The 21,307-nt window shown below is 42.6% G+C and overlaps 1 protein-coding gene across 1 annotated transcript in view; it reads left to right on the top strand.

Moving 5' to 3' along the window:
• The window catches only part of Arhgef28 (Rho guanine nucleotide exchange factor 28), a 113,353-nt gene that overhangs the window by 76,822 nt on the left and 15,224 nt on the right, over nucleotides 1-21,307 (top strand). The window contains exons 26-28 of the mRNA XM_051172468.1: nucleotides 2,820-3,305; nucleotides 4,442-4,727; nucleotides 6,974-6,979. Coding sequence (XP_051028425.1) covers nucleotides 2,820-3,305; nucleotides 4,442-4,727; nucleotides 6,974-6,979 — 778 coding nt within the window. The remainder of the gene's footprint in view (nucleotides 1-2,819; nucleotides 3,306-4,441; nucleotides 4,728-6,973; nucleotides 6,980-21,307) is intronic.

Here is a 21,307-nt window from a genome sequence, read left to right as displayed (position 1 = left end):
TAGAAGCTGAACTCTTACCTGTTTATGAAACGTGGAAATGACAATTGGTCCCTATATTACAGTTGGAGTAGCATAGACAGGCTGAGAAGAAAGAAGGACACATAATTCTACCCCAGTAAGAGAAATGAGAGTGGATTCAGATTTCCTGAACATAAATGTGAAATGTGGAAATCAATACCCAGCCTTCAAGTGTATGCTTGTGAGAGGGAAGCAAATGTCCTTATCCCATTGCAGGCAGACATGAGGAATTCCTTATGATTACATTGAGCTATCCTAACTGTAATCCTTACATAAGAGCCTGTTTGGTTAGACACGCAGAATATTGGAGCTTGTTTGCCTTCTAGTCCTGATCCCTTCGGGGTCTATTGGTAATAAGCGGTGGTAGCATCTCCTACAGTGTGCTCAGGGCCAGCAGAGTGCCAGTGGGTTGTCCATGCGAAATTGTCCCATATTTAAAGACCACAGTGGCCATTACCCAATCTCCGTGAGGACTGTTCTTCTTCTTATAACAGCTCTCTAAAGTCATTCACCAAGACTGGTCATTTTTTTTTTTTCCCCAACTAACTTTCAAAGTTAAAAACACAGATTTTATTTCAAAAAAGCCCCAGTGAATAGAGTTTTGAGTCTTATTCCAAAGCAAGTATGAATTTAAAACACCTGAGCTTGCTAACTTTCAGAAATAGAGAAAAGTGCTGATCTCACAAACGGATGGGCAAATCCCCATCCTCCCAGGGTATGTGTTACACAGGCAATTTAAATATGTCTTAGAGAGCCGGGCGTAGTGGCCCACGCCTTTAATCCCAGCACTCGGGAGGCAGAGGCAGGCGGATCGCTGTGAGTTCGAGGCCAGCCTGGTCTACAAAGTGGGTCCAGGATGGCCAAGGCTACACAGAGAAACCCTATCTTGAAAAACAAACAAACAAACAAACAAAAAATGTCTTAGGAAGGAAAAATTTGGATTTATTATTGGGATGGTAATAACTTCTCTTTCAGAGGACACACATACCCAGTGTGTGTCTCTTTGCAATTTTGTTCCTTCTCTACATCTTTGCACCTTAAATAGGAAATTTCAAAACTTAAAAGCTGCCCAGGCGTGTGCTACCACACGCCTTTAATCCCAGCACTCGGGAGGCAGAGGCAGGCGGATCACTGTGAGTTCGAGGCCAGCCTGGTCTACAAAGCAAGTCCAGGACAGCCAGAGAAACCTTGTCTGGAAGAAAACCAAAACGTAAACGCTTTCACAGAGGCATTAGGTTTGTTGTTGTTTTGGCTTACTGGCATCTCTCCAGATCATCTAGAATGATGAATTTATTTAGGGTAATTATTTTCTGTGATATTGCTAAGTTTCTCACAGTCATATTATACTCAAAACTTTTTTTTTAATATTTGGTTGTGTCTGCTGGGATTTAGAGTATCTACTTTCCCTTAATCACTGCGCCCTCCTGTTGGCAATCCTGTAAACAATGACTTTAGGTTTTAGTTTTTTATTTTTTATTTTTATGACCTTGCTCTAATGCAAAAAGTTAGCACTAAGGAGGCTAGTTCTACTCACTTCCACTGCTCCTAAAAACGGCATTAACTGAGATTCTCAGGCATTATGTTATAAAAAGACCATTTGCCAAAAGTCTCCAAATAGTTGACTTTTATTTTTATGTCTTCATGAAAGCAATATATAAAGCTCAAATAATTTCTGGTTTGGGACTCAAATAAAGGCTACTACTGTGTTTATATAGATTCTTAAATTCCCACGAATGATTGACTGGGGACCTCAGAAGGAGAAGGAGAATAGAACGGGAATTCAGAGTCTTGTGAATTTACATACTACGTTTTTACACAAAGGACAGATGTAAATACAACCCAACCACCAGCAGCAGCCTAGTCACATCTCCAGAAGCAGGCATGGGAACAATCAACCCTCTGTACCTGTGAGTTTTTCATCCTTGGACCTGACCAACCTTGGATGGAAAAGATGGAAAAAGCAATTCCAGAAATGTCAGGAAAGCAGTTTGCTTTCACCTCTTCCCATGTGAATGAAGTGATGTATAAACATCATATTAGGTGTTACAAGCGGTCTAGAGGTACCTGAAAGAGTTGCAGGGCGTTGTGGGAAAGGTACGGGTGAGTTTTGTCTTACTACTGAGCCATTTCAAGCAAGAATTTGAGCATCAACAGGTTTGAATATTCTCTGGTGTCATCAAACCAAACTCTTAGATATCAAAGGACAATAATACCAAGTATGTATGTAGTTTTTCCTTTCTTTCTTTTTCTTTTCTGTGTGTGTGTGTGTGTGTGTGTGTGTGTGTGTGTGTGTGTGTGTGTGTGTGTTTGAGACAAGGGTTCTCTGTATAACAGCCCTAGCTGTCCTAGACTCGCTTTGTAGACCAGGAAGGCCTAGAACTCATAGAGATCCACTTGCCTCTGCCTCCCAAATGCTGGTTCCTGGTTTCAGAGGATGGTTGCTTGGACCCCCTATTCTGGGGAAAACAGAACTTCACGGCAGAGGTACCAAATAGATCAGAGATACTCAATTCATGGCATCAGGATACAAAAAGAAAGGAAAGGGCTGGTTCACAGGCACGCACGCACGCACGCACGCACGCACGCACGCACGCACGCACGGAAGCACATGAACTTGGCCCGCCCCAGCCCCACTCTTTCATGACCATACACTAACTCCTGTCTGCTTTCCGCTTTCTCCCACGAGGCCCACAGCTGACCACCCATGGCCTTTGGGGGCCCTTTACCACCCCACGTGTAACACCAGCCTGTGTTTATTCATTTGGCTTCTTCTGCTCCCCTCTTTCCGCCCCCGCCCCCAGGCTGCCTTGACCATCCAGGACAGCCACATTGAGATCCACAAGCTGGTTCTACAGCAGCGGGAGAGCTTGGCCCCTAGCCATTCCTTCCGAGGTGGCCCCTTGCAGGACCAGGAGAAATCCCGTTACCTGGAGAAGCAGCGGGAAGAGTTGGCCAACATCCACAAGCTTCAGCACCAGTTCCAACAGGAGCAGAGGCGCTGGCACCGCACGTGCGACCAGCAGCAACGCGAGCAGGAAGCCCAAGAGAGCTGGCTGCAGGCGAGAGAACGGGAGTGCCAGACCCAGGAGGAGCTGCTACTGAGCCACCGTAGGGAGCTGGACCACCAACTCCAGGAGTACCAGCAGAGCCTCGAGCGGCTGCGGGAGGGCCAGCGGATGGTGGAGAGGGAGAGACAGAGGATGCGCGTCCAGCAGGGTCTGCTGGGCCACTGCAAGCACAGTCGCCAGAGGAGCCTCCCTGCTGTCTTCTCTCCAGGGAACAAGGAGGTATGTTTTAGCCCCCCCCCATACCCCCTTCCACACACACACTGGGCTTACCCAAACATCAGTGTTCCAGTTCTTGGTGAAGAGTCACAAAAGTGTTTCAGTTTGGAGATGAGGGAAAAGAATGAAAGAAAAAACAAAAACAAACAAACAAACAAACAAAACCGCCAACAGTGTTTAGAACCAATTCATGGGTATCTTGACTTAAAATATGGAATTTTAAGTTCCTAGGCCTTTATTGAGGCCTATGTACCTAAGAAAGGAATCCAGAACGGAACTGCCCCAGTAGGATAAGGGTGAGTCGACCTGGGGACACATCCACTGGGAGCATGCTGGTTTCTTGGTATGTGAAGGACACTCTCTAAATGATCTGTTGTGATAATCTAAGAACAATCTATTGTATTGTATGGCACATGCCTTTTTATAGATCATTTAGCTCTTGATGTGTAAACACTGAAGTGAACAGATTCCGATGTAGGACGCCTATTTGCTCTTTGTGAGTTGGATATAATAAATTCAAAATCTCTCATGAACTACGCTGCTTAAAGACGGAGTGGATAAAACCGTGTGGAAAATTTCCTATTCCCTTTGCAGCCTCTCTAACATGGCTTCACAATTCCATTTGTCTGGGCAGAGTTTCCACACTCTGCGTTGCATATGTGCTTTTTTTTTTTTTTTTTATTGATAGTGCATAAAGTTGTAAAAGTTAATAGGCTTATAAGAAAGAGCTATGTTGCATCTGATTTCCCCTTCAAGTTTGCTAAATTACATTTATTGCAAATTCCTTGTGCATTGAAGGATATGTTTTCAACCTTTTTATATAGCAAAAATGGAAACACTGCTTGCTTTGATTAAAATAAAGTGGATACTCTCTGACGGCATAGAACTCTGCTTTTGTTAAAAAAATACTAATAATAAAATAAAATAAGATTCATTGTGCATGGTGAATTGGACTTTCTTGTTCTAGCTCGTTTAAAAAAGTTGGGAGGAGAGTAAATGGTAGATTTCTTCCTAACTTCATTTTTATTAAAATCTTGATTTCTAGAACAAGAGTTGTCAGGCTTGTGAGCTAAATAAATACTCTGTGAAACCTAAGTTGCTAAAGAAAGTGTTGTACTTTTCTCTATGTCTCTATACAGGCAGTGGAACTTAATCGAGCTGAGAGTTTGTGTCATGAAAACTCATTTTTCATCAACGAAGCTTTAGTACACACGTCCCTTAACCCTTCCAATACACCGACTCCATCAAGTGTCCCCTGGGATGCCCACCCGCCAGGTATATCTCATTTTGATTTGGTGAGGACTAGTGACAATCAAACAGAACTGGAGATAGACATTTCTCAGTCTTCAGATGTCAACCATGAACTCTGGACAGCAACAGGGCCGGGCCATCTCCAAGAAAGCAGCAAGGATTCTTGTAGAAATGGTAATTAATTCTTTACACGTCCTCTGTATGATGTCAATGAGAAAGTGGTTGTCTGAGTGGTTGGCTCCTCAGTAGAGTGAGTCAAAGTGAGCCCAGTGTGGGAATGGTCGTGGTATTGAGTTGGGAGTTTTCTTTAGAAAGTCTGAGGACTCCCCTCTGCTCCAAAGTATCTAAATAGATGAAGCCATGTAGTAGGGCTTAGAACAGTGGTTCTCAAACCTGTGGGTTGTGACCCCTTTAGGACTTGAATGACTCTATCACAGGCGTCGCCTAAGGCCATCAGAAAACACGGAACATTACGATTCATAGCAGTAGCAAAATTACAGTTATGAAGTAGAAACAAAAAGATATTTATGATTGGGGGTCACCACAACATGAGGAACTGTATTAAAGGGGTCACAGCATTAGGAAGGTTGAGAGCCACTGGCTTTGAGTATGTTATAGACATGACCAACAGGGCTTTTAGGCCCGTGAGCTAAGTGGCTTCTCTTTAAAAGTGATACAACTTGATACTTATTCTCCACTGTAGATCGACCCTGCTACATCTTGATGTGTGTCTCAATTGACACTCAGAAATAAAAGGTACGGACAGGATTTGTGGTGGGACTTTATTGTCTATCGGGGCTATTCCCTGTAACGTTAGTGAAATCTTCTGTCGTGCTGTTAAACACTCAGAATGAAACCGTTAACATCATTTGTCATTGTAAAAAAAAAAAGGTGTTGTCTCCCCATAAGTACCTCGTAAGAACACAATTTGCTAACTCCGTTAAAGCGTTTGCCAAATATAAAGGAAGGGCAGCTAGGGTTTCCAACTCCATGTGATTCCAAATGATTGAAATCTCTGTCCCCTTTTGAATTGTTTTCTGTGGCATGGGAGGTGGGGAATTAGAACTTGAAACCTTCCTACTGAAAAACAGATGGTATGCAATCGCATAAACAAGTGGCTGACCACATGCATGAGAAATAAATCACCGACAGTGCAGCGTTTCCGAAACATAAAACAATCAGGAATTATAGCGATCTTTAGAACTGGACACAGATTTGTTTCCGGGCTTAACATATATTCTTAGTTTGTCAGTTGGGAGGATCATTTTTCAGCAACAAAAAGTTTTAAAGGCGTTTGGTTCCTTCCAATTAGGGAGCAGCCGTTCTGACATTGCCTGCCGATTGATTTATGATGGGTCCGGGGAGCTCTGAGTCTTGGACCTGGCTGAATCATGACAGCACTTAGTTACTTACTGCAGTGTTCTCTTCTCTGAGAGAATGAACTTGTTCTTCTTAAAAACAGCATTTTAAATGAAAATAAAAATAAGTACAATGGAATACTTTGGATTAAAAAAGTAAAGGGTCAAATAAAACTTAGAAAATGGAAACCTCTCCTTGAAATCAGTCCCGTGGAGTCCAAGTGAAGCATGGTGTTGCTGGGCATGGGCTGCCTTGCTCAGCTGACTCGTTAACTTGCTCTCTACACTGTTTTATGTGCCCTTGTCAGTGAGGTTTTGCATCTAGGATTTGGAATAATTCAAAAGCCCCATTTGGGTCAAAGCACATTCTGCTTTGTTTAGAAGTGTCCCTCCCATTCCTGTGTCTGCCATATTTTCTCTCACCATGAGCCTCAAACTCTCAAACTTTGAAGCATCTGACAGTGTGCAGTAGACAGAAAAATGCACCAAGGAAATAAAAAGTAATTATAGACACAAAGCCATTCTGTCAACCTATAAAGTGTTAGGCAGAGTCAGGAGAAATGCTGAGAAATGTGATGTTTTGCATAAGAAATCAATCGTGTGTCCAGTGTAGACCGAGGACACGCAGGTCATTGACAAGAGGGAGCCTGAATCTCTCAGGAATGTCCTGGGGCACAGAAGTAGGAGTCATGTCAGGTATGTTCACTGCTGGGTTTTACAAGTAGTCAGGAAGGCCTGCTTTTTTTTTTTTTTTTTTTTTTTTTTTTTTTTTTTTTTTACTTTAGCATGAGAAATAATTTCTGAAAGAGAGAGAAGAAAAGTCAAAGAATAAGAGGTGATAGATAGGACTGTGGAATAAAAAAAATTTTTTTAAAGGGACACTGAGGGCCAGATAAAATTGTTCAAACCATTCCAAGCTTTCATAGTTATGTGGCTTGAAAATCGCACAGCATTGGCCATAGGCGAGGCTTTTAGCTAGCCTCTGAGCCCTCTCCCCACAAGCTCTTGTGGGAGGCAGGAGTGGAGGGGGACGGAGCTGGCAGAAGCAAGCCACGGATGTAGTGAGTGGTGCATAGATGACGCGCAGGCCAAGGCGGCTGTGTTCTGCTTCCGAATCTTGGAGTGAGTGGGTATTAAGCGACCACTACAAAGGAGTCTTGTAGAGAGCCCAGCTCTCTAGTTCTGCTTTCTAACAATGTCCTAGGCTGATATTTTTGTTAAATGCGCCTTTAACTATGATTGATGAAAGCTGTACTGTTTTATTCTCGGATCGTGAGGGCCGCTGTTTCAGGAAGAACCTAAGAATGGTTTGCTCTCTTGTCTGACCCAATGCTGTGTTTGGGTCCAGCTCAGAGGAGTAAAAGTAAGGATTTCTGAAATAGAACAGCTGGTAGAGAGGGAAAATTTACGTAAATAAAATGCACAAGTGTGTTTACAAGTCACCTAGACTGGAATAGTCGATGCTGTTGTTGTTGCTGTCTCTCTTTCAATCCATCCTCGCCAAGACACTTGAGGTTCACTTTGTGTTCTGACTTTGATTAGATCTGAGTCAGTCTTCCACCACCACCGCCGGCAATAACCACGGGTCACGTCAGCTCGCAGCCCCTGTACCGAGGTTCTCTGTGGAGAAAACCTGGTTAACACTCCCAGCCACCACAGGGTTCTGTGACAATCGACATAGCAGGAGGGGGAACTCGTCCCTCCGTAGTGGGGGGAGGCAGCAAGGCAAAGCCACTTGTCCCAAGTCACATAGCTGGCAAGGGGCCGGCTCTGCAGCTCCTGGTCTCAAGTCACTGTACTGAACCTATTCCTAAGAGCCAGGCTGCCCTGTGCATTTGACAGAACTTGGAGGAGATGGAATGCCTGGCAGGATATTCACAATTAAGGGCCAGGTTTTTGTTTTTGTTTACGCCCCCCTTCCTCTTTTAATATTACATTTGGAAATTATTTCTAAAGGTTTTGGGTTTCTGTGGCCAAGTCTTCCTTGGGACCCGAACATCTTCAGATATCATAAATAGCCTGCAGCTTCAGTTACTTCCCAGAAGACATATATTTTTTCCCCTCAAGCATATTTGGTTTTCTAATGTCGAATAATGACTTCATTTTATTTCTAAATATTTAAGGTAGCACCATAAAGAAGTTTACTTTCTAGTTTTAGAAACTATTTTATGAACAAAATTCTTGGATATTTGAATATTAAACCCAAATTGTCATTTGGTTTTATTTATAATGGAAGGGATGATTGGCTTAAGGACTTTTTTTCTTGCCCTCTTCTGAGGGCTACCAGCCAAGACCACAAGAAGTTTGGATTTCCTTAAACAATGAAGTCTCTGTGGGACAATTGCTATGCAATTGGCCCTAGGAAATGCTCAACTGCATTTCTTTTAAACACACCCCCCCCATGCACATGCACGCGCACACAAAAGTGATTTTTTTTTCTCATTATTGTGATTTTTTTCCCTCTTATCTTCTAGAATTCCAGAACTACACACGGAATGCACCTAGTTATTGTATATTATTAGCTCTTTTTGCCAATCAGTGAAGAAAATATTTTATGGTATGAAAGTCAGAAATCAGCTTGATCTAAGTCTTTCCTTTTATTTATATTTTTTAAATACCTCAGTACTCCATTTTTAGAGTACCTAAGATGTTCTTTGGCGATACTAAATTATTATTGTTGTGTTATATGTAAAATAAAAATTAGATGGGGTCAATTTAAATTATTATTATTATCGTTTATGTATGTGGTGTGTGTGTGTGTGTAGGACAACTTTTGGAAGCCGATTTTCTCCTTCTGCCTTGTTGAGGCAGAGTCTCTTCTTGTTGCTGCCATGCTATGTGATGCAGGCTACCTGGTCCATGAGCTCCTGAGCGGTTCTCCTTCCTGTCTTAGTCTCTCATCCTCTTCTTAGGAGTGATGGAATTACACATCCAAGCCACCACAACCAGTTTCTTTTACATGGGTTTCAGGTCTCAAACTCAGGTCATCAGGCGTGTGTGATGAGCTCTTATACTTACCGAGAAACCTCACTGCCCATATTTCTGTGGTGATCTCATAGATATTGAACAAAAGAGTAACTCTATTTCTTTATAAGAGGTTTAAAGGGGCTGGAGAGATGGCCCAGAGGTTAAGAGCACCGCCTGTTCTTCCAAAGGTACTGAGTTCAATTCGAGCAAACACATGGTGGCTCACAACCATCAATAATGTGATCAGATGTCCTCTTTTGGCCTGTAGGTGTATATGTAGGCAGAGCACTATATGCATAATAATAATAAGTAAATGAATCTTTAAAAAAAAAAAAGTTTAAAGCCTAGGCTAGCTTCAAAGTCTGATGAAGCCAGAAATGACCTTGAACTTCTATCTTTCTACCCCCACCTCCCAAGTAGTGGCATTATAGTCGTGTGCCACCATGTTTAGTTTATGGTGCCCAGGATTAAGCTCAGAGCTTCATTCATGCTAAGCAAGCCCTGTAGTGGCTAGGCTGCTAGAGGAATTTCATTGTTTTGGTTCCAAAGGAACTTTTCTTTCATTACATTGTTAGAACTTGGTGCCCAGCAAAACATTTTCAAACTGAAGGGCACTGTATTCAGAGCATCTCATCTTGGTAATGTGTTGACAATCTCTTTTCTTTTTATAAGTATTATAGGGAGGTGCGTCAAGCTTTTCAATAACAGAATTTATAAGCATAACTGTTTCAAAATGAAAAAAAACCCTATGCTATAGTTTTAAGTAAATATCTTCAAACAGTTGAGTGTCTGGTAATTTCCAGTGTTTAACAACTGTTGTAGAATTCAGAACTTGGCACCTTATTTGTGTGGTCTGGGGGGAAGACCTTCGGGCCTCGTCCATAAAACTGAAACTGGCCTTGGGCAACATCCACTTCATTGACAAAGGTGCCTTTGAAGAGAGGATTGTTTGAGTTTTCAAGGACTGCCAAGCCAAGTACCTCAGACTTGGTGGCTTCAACAACAGAAATTTGCAGCCTCAGAGTCCTCAGGACTATATTCCAAGGTCAGGGCTGGCAGGCTTGATTTCTGTGGCAGTCTCTCCCCAATTGGTCAACTTCTTCCTGTGTGTTGACAGAATCTACCCTCTGTGCCTGTCCTTAGAAGGACATCAGTTCTGTTACACTGGGCCTAAGCTAGTAACCACTTTAACACACCTCTTTAATGGCCATATATCCAAATACACGGAGGTACCAGGGACCATGTGTAAACTTTCAGGGAGCATAATTAAACCCTGTTAAGTGTTTAATTTCGGGGCTGGAGAGATGGCTCAGTTGTTAAGAGCACTGTCTGCTCTTCCAGAGGTCCTGAGTTCAATTCCCAGCAACCACATGGTGGCTCACAACCATTTATAATGTGATCTGATGCCCTCTTCTGGCCTGCAGGTGTACATGCAGGCAGAGCACTGTATACATAATAATAAATACATCTTTAAAAAAAAAAGTTTAATTTAACAGTAAATATGATGATGACTTTCCTCCTACAGTAGCTTTAGATGTCATAGAAGTTTTTCTTTTGGTTTTAACCTATTGAAGTTGAGCTATAATTTACCTATTTGTCTTAAAAAAAAAAAAAAAAAAAAAAAAAAAACTTGGTTAGGACAGTGGCATTAAATTGTGATAACCTGGTCTATCTATTTATCTTTATAAATCTAGGCTTTTGTTTTATCAACCCTGTATCAATACATAGGAACTAGGGCAGCAAATCTCGATTCTGTGGGCTTATTTCCTGTATACTTAAATTAAAGTCGGAAATATTGAGTCTTTAAGTTCATTTCCTGCTACAGCCTAAATAAGAAATTTAAGCCATGCTTGCCAGCTTGGGCCTTCATTAAACGGCTTTGGGAATTTTGAGCTTCCTCTGTGACTGGTGGATATGAGATGTCTGAGGTTTGGGTTATTTAAGTGGAACAACAATGAAGGATTAAACATTCATTATGGCATCCGCTTATTATCCACAAACAGCTATAGGAGTTTGAAGAAGTCAATTTCAGAAGCCAGTGGGCAGTTCTGTCTTCTACTGAGACCCGTCGCTGTAAGTGACGCTGAGGAAGCCACAGTGTTGCTTGTTTTCAGTAACCTAGTTCATACCGGCAACAGAAAGAAGCGAGCCCAAAGGCTCAGTTTTTATAGATGATTGACTTTAGCCTTTTGCAGATTTTTTTGTACCGGGAAAAGGAAACATGGCATTTGCTGGTAGAGTCTGGTGAGCTGCACGCACTTATGCCAACTTCCTGATTGCATATTCTCTGGGGGCAGGATGGCTACAGGAGCCAGCTGGGCCCTGGCCATGCGCCTAAAGCACAGTGGAGCTCAGTTCACAGCAGGAGAGCATCACAGCAGGTGGGTGGATGGGAGGCCGGAAGCCAGCCTTGTGGCTGCTATTCATTCCCCATCTCTGCACCCCGGGTTCCGACTTGGATTGGACAAGCTGCTCCAGTAAGTGTCAATCGTGCAGAGGCTCAGCTTGGTCTTCAGTCTTCAGTCATTGTTTTGAATGAAAGCAAAAATGAAACAAAAACACGTGCAAGTGTATACATGTGTGGCCTCTGGGTCATATATTTGACATTTCTAGAATGGTTAAAGTGGTTAGCAGCTGGCTTTGGAAGGAGAGTTGTCTGTGACCATTTATGTATTAAATATCCCTGAAAGGCAAAGTACACTTCCACTGATCACGGTGACTTGTAGGACTGTGATCAACACCCGCTCCCAACCCCCACCCCAGATAAGGAAGCATTGTCCTCCCCAGGTATTAGATTCTGTGAACTATCTCTTCTCTCACTCCAACCACCAGGGTTCAATTGTTAGAAGGGATTAAAATGTGGCAGGCTCAACTGAGAATTATCTTAACGTTGTCTAAGAAGAATATGGCCACCTGCTTAGGGGGTGGCAAGACATTTTAAAGGGTGGTGCAGTAAATATTAAAGTTATTTTGAATCATTGGATCTTCATTACAAATAATCAACTCTGCCATTGTAGCTTGAATGCAGCCATAAATAGTATGTAAAGAATGCAATTAGCTGTGTCCTGGTATAAAGCTACTGATTAAACAGGTAGCTTTAGAGCTGGAGAGATGTCTCAGTGGTTGAGCGCTTGTATTGCTCCTGTGTCGGATCTCAGTTCAGTTTCCAGCTCCCATGCCTGGCAGTTCACAATCTCTTGTAAACTCCAGCTCCAAGAGTGCCCTCTTCTGGACTTTATGTGTACCTGCACTCACATGTGTACCCCCCACGCCCAATATAAACAAAATTAAAAATAAAATCAGTCAGGTAGCTACAGTTGACCTACTCCAGATATTGGTTTCCAAATAACCTCCACCTTCTGCTCGAGTTGAAGGATGAGAAAGATTAAACCACTATAGCCTTGGAATGTTTATCCAAATCACTTCACCTTTGGGTCAACCAACTCACCTGGATGAATTAACAATATGACATTACATGGCAGCTGGTACCGTTCAGATGACATTTGAATTCATGATCTCATTTGCTGTCTTGTGAGGTCACGTACACTCTGATCCTCAAATAAGGCAGCTTTGTCAGTTTTAATGAAAAGGTGAATTCATAAATCTATAGTTAAATGTATGTGATAGAGTCTAAGGTTTGGGGATTAAAATTTGAAGACATTCTCTATCCCCTAAACTCTCATTCTGCCAATCCTGTTATGATGTTGCCTGGACCATTACCTAACTGTAAGCTAATGGAATGTGTTCTTAGAAGGACAGTTACCATAGACGGCATTTCTCACATGGTAGGTATGCTTATGTCAGGGTTTCTTACTGCCTGCAATAAATACATATTTCTCCACCAAGAATCGTGATTTGAATCGGGATTACAATGCAGTCTCTAGCTTGTGTCTCTAACATTTTCCTGAGATGATTTTGACATGGTCAACCTGACCAGATGTGTCATTGCCCCCACTGACCTGCGGCTTGTTGTTTAAAGACCTTGCCTAACTCTAATGCCGGCTCTCAGAGTTGGGGTCCTATTGTAGCTGTGTGATCTCAAAGTCTTAGTTTCTGAACCTACACAGAAGATTAGGAAGTGTTCGGAGAACCTGCCATGCATTGGCATCTGAAGGTCTTTAGCATCTCTCCTCCTGTTATTGTAGAAATAATCTGTTTAAATTGAGATTCAGAAGTAGCCTGCTAATAACATGAATGTGTCTCCCAACAGGCATTGGAAAGCCAGCAACTTAAAATATGATTAAGGAAATGCTATAAATTGGTTTGTTTTAAATCTGAAGATGTAAACATGTTGAAGAGGCAACTGTCCATATCAGTCTCACAAGAGGCACTTTAAACACATTCTTACTAATTATTTCAGGATTTCATGCAATGTTTTTTGATTGTGTTTATCCATGACTTCTTTAACAACCCAACTTTATATCCTAAGAGGCCCGTGCAGTATATCACTAGAATTGTCCTCAGGGCAAGCCCCAAAGCACAAGGTTCTGTTTCTATCTGGAGTAGAACGTATTCCATCAACTGTCCCCATTTCTAGACCCAGATGTGAGCACCACAATGTAGGGCATTCTGACAATAAGAATGACCACAGCTTTGGATGGAAAGCTACTCTATAGATTACCCAAGCCTCAGTGGGTGCATTCCATAAGTAATCCCCAGAACAGACTTCTAATCTGACATTGGTGCCACGAATGGGTTCTATTGCTAGAAAGAAAATGCCAGACATGGGCAACAGAAGGAGATGGATAAAAACCATTTCCTACCTCTGTTGTACAAGTTCTGACCCTCATCTCCTTGAGTCTGATGCACCTGAACCCGTGTGTTCCTGTCAGTCCTGGGCAAACTGACAAAAACAAAGCTCCAGAGCTGCCAGGGAACAGTTCTTATTCACACTTAAAACTTGAATTACTTACATGTGCAATAATTTTTGTAATGTCTGCACACTCCACTAGATAGTAAGCAGTATACAGGCAGAAACTCCATGTGTCTATTTTGTTATTTGTGCTTTCTCAGGCACCACACACAGTATGCAGTATATAAGAGTGTCTGGTATTTATAAAATGAATTGAGGCCCGAGCTCCTCCTCCTCCTCCTCCTCCTCTTTCTCTTCCTTCTCCCTCCTCCTCACTCATCCTCTTCCTCCTTTCAAATAAGGCAACCACATTCAACTATGTTCCTGAATTTGTTTTACTCCTTTTAAGCGACTCTGGGTTTGGGATAAGAGCGTGTACATGTTGCTGGACACCATCACGCATCATTAGTGATTTTTTTTTTTCCATTTAGGAAATTGGAACATGTAACCGCCACACGGCCATGTGTAGCAAACGAAAGCAAGTTAAAATGTGTTTTCCATGAAACACTTCAAGTTAGCGGAGCCTTGTGGAATCCCACTGCTGTCATTTGAGGGAGGAGACACATAAACAACTCACCATGTGATTGTGCCATCAAAGACAGTTTAGTTAGTCAGCTTATCTGGTCACTGGGGCATTTTTTTTCCTTAACATGAAATATCCTGAACACCAATATATTAAGTGTGGGTGGCTAGCTGAGCATCAGTGAAACATTTCCTTAAGCTCCTTTTTTTCTTCTGCTAAATCCTATTTAACAGTCCAGTGTCTCTCCCCAGGCAAAACAATTAGGGTTTGTTTAGCTAAGTGCACCCCTAGAGTGTGAACTAACTTCCCTGGCATGGCCTTCTGCTTGTCAGCCTTCAAATGTTGCCCGAAATATCACGTATTTATTACAGCCATCTGCAGAGTGAGTGTGCTGTCATCTTTAGAAGTATAGCCTCTTTTTTTGCCAGACTAGAACACATTTCACGTTCTTGCCCCTCGACTTCTCAGACACAGCTGGCTAAGGAAGAGAAATGACTGATCAGACCTTGGGCCAGACAATAAATAAGTCTGTGCAGATGTTAATTTGTCATAATAAATCACTAATGAGCCTCCTTGGATAATGGGTCAGATATCCATCTTTTATTTATATATATATATATATATATATATATATATATATATATATATATATATATACGCTATTAATTCAGTTTAATTTGATACATTAATGTTTGGTTGGAGGACTTACCTAGAGAAAACTGTACGTGCCCAAAGTTTCACAATATGTAAGGTAGAACACTGAGCCTTTCTTTGCACAATTACACAGTAAGGCTGTCCAAGTTCTAAATACTCTTTCTTTGCAATTTGTGCGTGCATGTGTGTGTTCATACAGTGTGCATGCCTGTGTGTGTGTATACAGTGTACACACATGTATGCACACATACAGAGGCCAGAGGTTGAAGTCAGGTGGCTTTCTCTGTTTCTCTGTTTCTCTCCACCATGTTTGTAAGGTGTCTCTTAATGAGACCTAGGCTCACTATTTCAGCTGGACTCGCTTGCCCGCAAGCTCTGAGCGTCCTCCTTTCTTCCCCTAAGCCCCACAGCACTGGGGTACCACCATGCGTGGCATTTAATTGGCTCGTGGGGACCCGATTTCATGTCCTTATGTTTGAGCAGTGAGCACTTTATCTACTGGTCCTTAGCCCCCGCCTATAAATACTCTTCCCCCCCTAACCCATAGCTCTCTGCCCAGATTTCCTTCCTAAAATATTGCATGCTGAATGCTTGTATTGAGAGTGGACCCCAGGGACCATGCAGCAGAAACCCTGGAGACTCTGCTCCCCTGGTGATGTGGCTGCCTTCTCTTCCCCTAACGTGATGCTCGAAGGCTTTGGAAGAAACATTTACAAGCCAAGCACTGGCAGAGTTTTAATTTTCTTTAATGACTTGCTTCCTACCAGTGATCTTGGCACCCTGTGCAGCGATTTGCCATCAATTAATCACCCAGAATGGTGTAATGGTGCAATGAGGGCATCGCCCTCTATGAGCCTCATAAATCCACCAGAAACAAACAACGGGAATTGCATGCTTAAGACTCTTCATGCAAAACCCCAAGTGAGGAGGCGGTTTTATACAGGTTTCCAGGATGGCCTAGGAAGCCTGAGCACTTCCTTGTGGATTCTGAATTTTGAAATGCTTTGACCAAGTCCTTGCTATGGGGATCCATATTTTACACACCAATGTGCACATTGAGTGTAAGAAGTCTTCATTCTCTGGAAAACTGGAAAGAGGAGATGGTTTTGTGTTTTCCCCTGAATTCAGGTCAATCATGCTCAACTGCAGGAAGCCATGTTTTAGGGTTCGTGGTGGGGATGATGCAGAAGGATTGCACATTTTCATCTTGGGAGGCAAGGACCTTTGCAGATGGCAGGCTACATGGTAGTGTGCTGTGAGAAGTCAGGGAGCTGTCACAATGCGCAGCTTTGCCAGAAGCATCTGCGGTCTGTGTTCAGCATCTTAAGCCTGTCTTCTTGTCAGTTCAGATGTATGCTTAGGGTTAGCTGCCTAGCTATGATAGGTTTCTCCTCCTAATTTTAGCATAGTAAATATGAATGTGTTTAATATTAAAATTCTATGAGCCTAAACCCTGAGGCATACACACACTTTGTCTTTATACATGTTCTTATGGCTCTGTCTTTAGAATATTCTTGCAACGAGAATATGCAAGCCTGGCATCTATTCCATTTGATTTAAACTGAGCCCCCTTTATAGAAGCTAAAGATTTCCAAAGCTGTTTTACTTCCAATGAGTGGATTGAGAATCTGGCTTGGGATGGATTTATTCTTACCAAAAAGTCATGTCCGTTGTCCAGACTGGCACGACCACTACACATGGAGCTTATCCTCAGTTTTTAGTCCCTTGTTGCTTCTGGTCAACTGGAATCCTAAAATACATGCAGTTTTTTGTTTTACATATGCAAACTATTTGTCATCAACCTCTATACTGGAGAGGAAGGAAAAACCATGGTGATCATTTTATCTAATGCAAACTATTTGTCATCAACCTCTAGGCTGGAGTGGAGGGAAGAAACCACGGTGATCATTTTATCTAAAGTATGATGGCCCATTAGTCAGCATGTGGTAATGGGGCCACGTTTTGCATAGGCTCCAGTATGAGAACGTGACCTTGCCTAGTGATGTCCTCTGAGATCTGTGTCCCAAAGCCCAGCCAGCATGAGAGGCTGGTCATCCTGCAAGAGTGTTCCCCCTTTTTGTAGAGTTCTCCACTCAGCTAAGCTATCCCACTATGTTCGTGTGTTTTGTTTTGTTTTTTTTTTCAAGATTTGTTTTATTATTTACTTATGTGTATGGACATAGGTGGGGGTTAGTTTTATGTCAACTTGACACATGGCAGAGCCATTGGGAAGAAAGACTCATAAATGAGAAAACGCTTCCATAAGATTGATCTGTGAGCAATCCTATAGTGAATTTTCTTGAAGTAGGAGGGCCCAGCCTAATATGAGTGGGGCCATCTCTGGCCTGGAGGTCCTGCGTGCTATGAGAAAGCACGCTATGTAAGCCATGAGGAGAAAACCAATAAGCAGACCCCTCTGTGGTTTCTGCATCAGTTCCTGCTTGTGGTTCGTGCCCTGTTTGTATTTCTGTCCTGACTTCCTCTGATGATGGATTGTGATATAGAGGTGTAAGCAAAGTAAACCCTTTTCTCCTTAACTTGCTTATGATCATGGTGTTTCATCAGAGCAATAAAACTCTAGTCAAGACAGTGTGTGTGTGTGTCTGTGTGTCTGTGTCTGTGTGTGTCTGTGCCTGTGTGTCTGTGTGTGTGTGTGTGTGTGTAGAGCCTACAGAGTCACCTAGTGTGGATACTAGGAACTTTAACTCCAGGCTTCTGAAAGAGCAGCAAGCACTGTGAATTACTGAGCCATCTCTATAGCCTGGCTTTGTTTTTAAACTTATGCGATGCTCCGTCTAAGGTAAAGAGCACTTTGAAAACTCAGGTTAACTTTTGTGAGTTCCTCTGTTCTGAGCTGGCTTTGAGTCAGTAACTTTAAGGAACAAGAAGGAAAATTCTGCAATTTCCAGTGACTGAGGTGGGAGCAAACACCTCTGGGAAAATTCATATTAAAAGTGGCCAGTTTGGGTAGACATGATGGCTGGGTGGGCAAAAGTGTTTGTTTTGCAATTCAGTAACCTGAGCTCAATCCAAGGAACACACATAAAGGTGGGAGGAAAAAAAAAAACTCTACAAATGTCCTCTGACCGCCACAGATGCTATGCATATACTTCCTCTGCTGACATCAGCTGTACACACATACACAATAATTAATAACAAGTAAACGAATAACACAGTTTAAAAGGTTTTTTTGAGACCAGGTTTCTCCGTGTAGCTTGACTGTCCTGGACTCACTTTTGTAGACCAGGTTGGCCTCGGAACTTACAGTGATCCACCTACCTCTGCCTTCCGAGGGCTGAGATTGAAGGCATGCACCACCAGGCCCTGCCGAATAACAAATTTTTAAGTAGCCAATTTATAGAAGTTATCACATTGTGGTAGTTTCTATGATTCTTGATAAAAATATAGAAGGATTATCTTTTTCAAATACTTCTGCCGGGGAATTAAAATATTTCCTCTTTCTGTGTGTCAGATGACAGATGTAGACATTTGGAGAAGGAGATAAGATAGATAGATTTGCCAGATTCAGTCTCCTCCTACAAATTAAAAGATGCAGTAACCATCTCATTCCCCTACTGATAGGATGGAACTATGGTGAAATTCTTGTTTTCATAAATCAAGGTGTATATGATTCAGGAAAATTCCAGAAGTGTTTTTAAGGAGGGTTTGATTACGTGGCTGCATCAGCACTAGTCCAGAAAACAGCAACAACAAAACAATACAACAATAAAAACAAACAGTAGGATTGAAACTTACTAAAGATTCTGCCATTTTGGGCCAGAATGTTGACAATTTACTCAGACCTGACATGTCTCTGGGAGGAGAGCAGGTGATGTGATTTTTTTTCTCTACCTTGTAGAGATGAGAGAGAAAATAAAGGATGCCACTGATGCCTGCAATCAAGGTTGAGCAAGAAAAAAAAACCAAACCCCCTTTTCAATGTAGGGAACTGTTGTATGTTTACTGGTGTCTTACTGATCTGCAAGGATGAACAGATGAACGAATGAACAAGTCAGTGTGGGAGAAAGCACTTGATTTGTACTGGGCAGGTGACACTGTCACGGTGATTAAGTTGAAGGGCCTAGGACTTATGCCTAGGCTCGGATTCCAACCCAGTCACTTATCTATGAAATATTAAATGAGGGTTTAAAATTATTTAGTGTGTCTCAGATTTCTCATGCTCCTGATAATATCTTCTCTGTGGGTGGTATAAGGGTTGCATAAGGCAAGGCATGTAGAATTCTTAGGATTTTGTAAACATCACTAGCGCTCCTATTTCTGTGGTGGGAGAGGTCTGAGGTCTTAGGAGGTGCATCAGGTTACTTGAGACACTGGCCTGATTCCGCAGAGATCTCTGCTGATGGGAAACGCCTCTTCTGCCCCACTTGGGGTGACGCCATTACATCTTTACTAATGTCCCAGAACTTGACGGGCTGGTGGCTATTAGGTATCATGTGATTTCCTTTTTAAGTTTGCATGACCATATTGGGGCGTGCTGGTGAGGCGATGGCAGGATAGTTGTGTACATTTCTGCTGTGTCCACGTGCCTGTGACTTTCCCAAAGGGCCACTATCCAAGCCCAACCATAGCATCTTTCTCCACAGCCCAGCATCTTTCAGGATAGTTTTTTTTTTATTACATCTTTTGGAAAATACTGATGTCACTGGATGTTGAAATCAACTCTGCATATGGCACACCCTTCAGATACAGCGTCCCGCCCCCCCCCTTGGGAACAGTTGAAATCCAAATGACACATCTCAGCATAATTTGTCATAGAGGTTGTGTTTTAAAACCAAGACCAGGCACAGTGAGCTTCCGATTGAGCTTTATTTACAATGTCTCCTACATGCACGCGCACGCAAACACACACACACACACACACACACACACATACACAGACACACACACACACACACCTGGCCCCTGCTGGGGATGTGGTCAAGGGTTAGCTTTCCTCTTAGAGTTTGTCCGGGCCAGCCTTATGGGCTTATTCATGCCTGGTGTGTGGGAGCTGGTTGCCTCGAGGAAGCACAAGAGATTATGTTTGCCCTAGAGACACAATGTAGCTCTTAGACTTCCAGACTCACAGGACTATACCCAATGGTCCAGTCATGGTATTTTTTGTTCATTTCTGTGACAGGCTGGTACCTATGGCTCATCCATTTCCTCAGTCATAAATATCCCCTCTACCTCATGCTTGGACCTCCTCATCCTCCTCTTCTTCATCCTTCCACTTATGAAAGAAGTGCTCTGGGCCATTTTCTTCTAAGGGCCTCTTGCAAACACCCTCAGCTAAGGTCAGGAGCCTCTCTGGTGTGGCTCTGTGGAAGCAAACAGAAGCACTGATTCCCTTCTACAAAGTTCCCTTTGTGCTCCCTCTAGACACTGCAGTGCTTTATGCAGCATGTCAACATGTCAAGGTATAAATTCCATTTAGTGAAGATCTTAGCCATTCCATTGACTATTAAAACAGTTTTACAAAAAAAAAGTAGCAAGGTATAAAACACTTCTATCAACCCAGAGAGCCCACTTAGGTTCTTTTTCAATCAAGCCTTAGACTGTCTGTGACCACACCTATGTTTCCCGCCACCACAGGCTAATTTTGCTTTTCTAGATTGTAATGGAATCAGTCAGCGCACACCATTTTTTTTTGTGTCTGGCTTGTTTTCACCCTTCATGTTATTTTTGAGATGTATCCATGTTGCTGCATGGGCCTGTGACAGGTCCCTTTGTTTTACGGAGTAATCTGTTGATTATGCCTGGCCTGCCTCTAGGTTTGAGGCATTTTGTGACTCGTGTGTTTATATCTCTTGAATAAATGCCTAGGAGTAGTATTACTGAGGGCATGTGCCTGTTTAGCATAAGGAAACCATGGAGTGGTTTTGAAAGTAAGTGTATCGCTGTTAAGTCCCTTGAGTATTGTGAACAGGTCTAGTTCACCTCGGTTCCTAGTGCCCATCCCAGTGAAGGGCTCACAGTAGGGATTCAGTGGTTATAGTAAGTCTGGGATGCCCAGGTCACTCTTCATTCAGAAATACCCTCTCACCAAGAACAAATGCTTTGTCCCCTAAGCAGGACACAGATTTCTCTGACTAATGCGGGTTCCTTAAGATCAGGCAAAGAATGGGGGTACACAGCTCTCTCCTCACCCTGCCTCTTGTGTCAGGGTGCTGTGGGAAAGGAATCCAGCAATGCAGGTTGACGTGGAACCATATAGGAGATCTGATCACCAGAAGCCGCCAAGCTGTACAAAGGCCTCTGAAGTTAAAACGTACCCTCCATCCCATTGAACGCTCTGCTTTTCCAATCCCCTTCCTCTTTAGTCCCTTGACATTTCAACCGAACTTTATACCTTTGCTCACAGCATTCTAGCATTCTGCCCTTACCCTCCCCCCCTTAC

This window comes from Acomys russatus, chromosome 30, assembly GCF_903995435.1.
Source record: "Acomys russatus chromosome 30, mAcoRus1.1, whole genome shotgun sequence".
NCBI lineage: Eukaryota > Metazoa > Chordata > Mammalia > Rodentia > Muridae > Acomys > Acomys russatus.
Note: the sequence above shows the minus strand (reverse complement) of the source record. Positions and strands in the feature narration are given on the sequence as shown.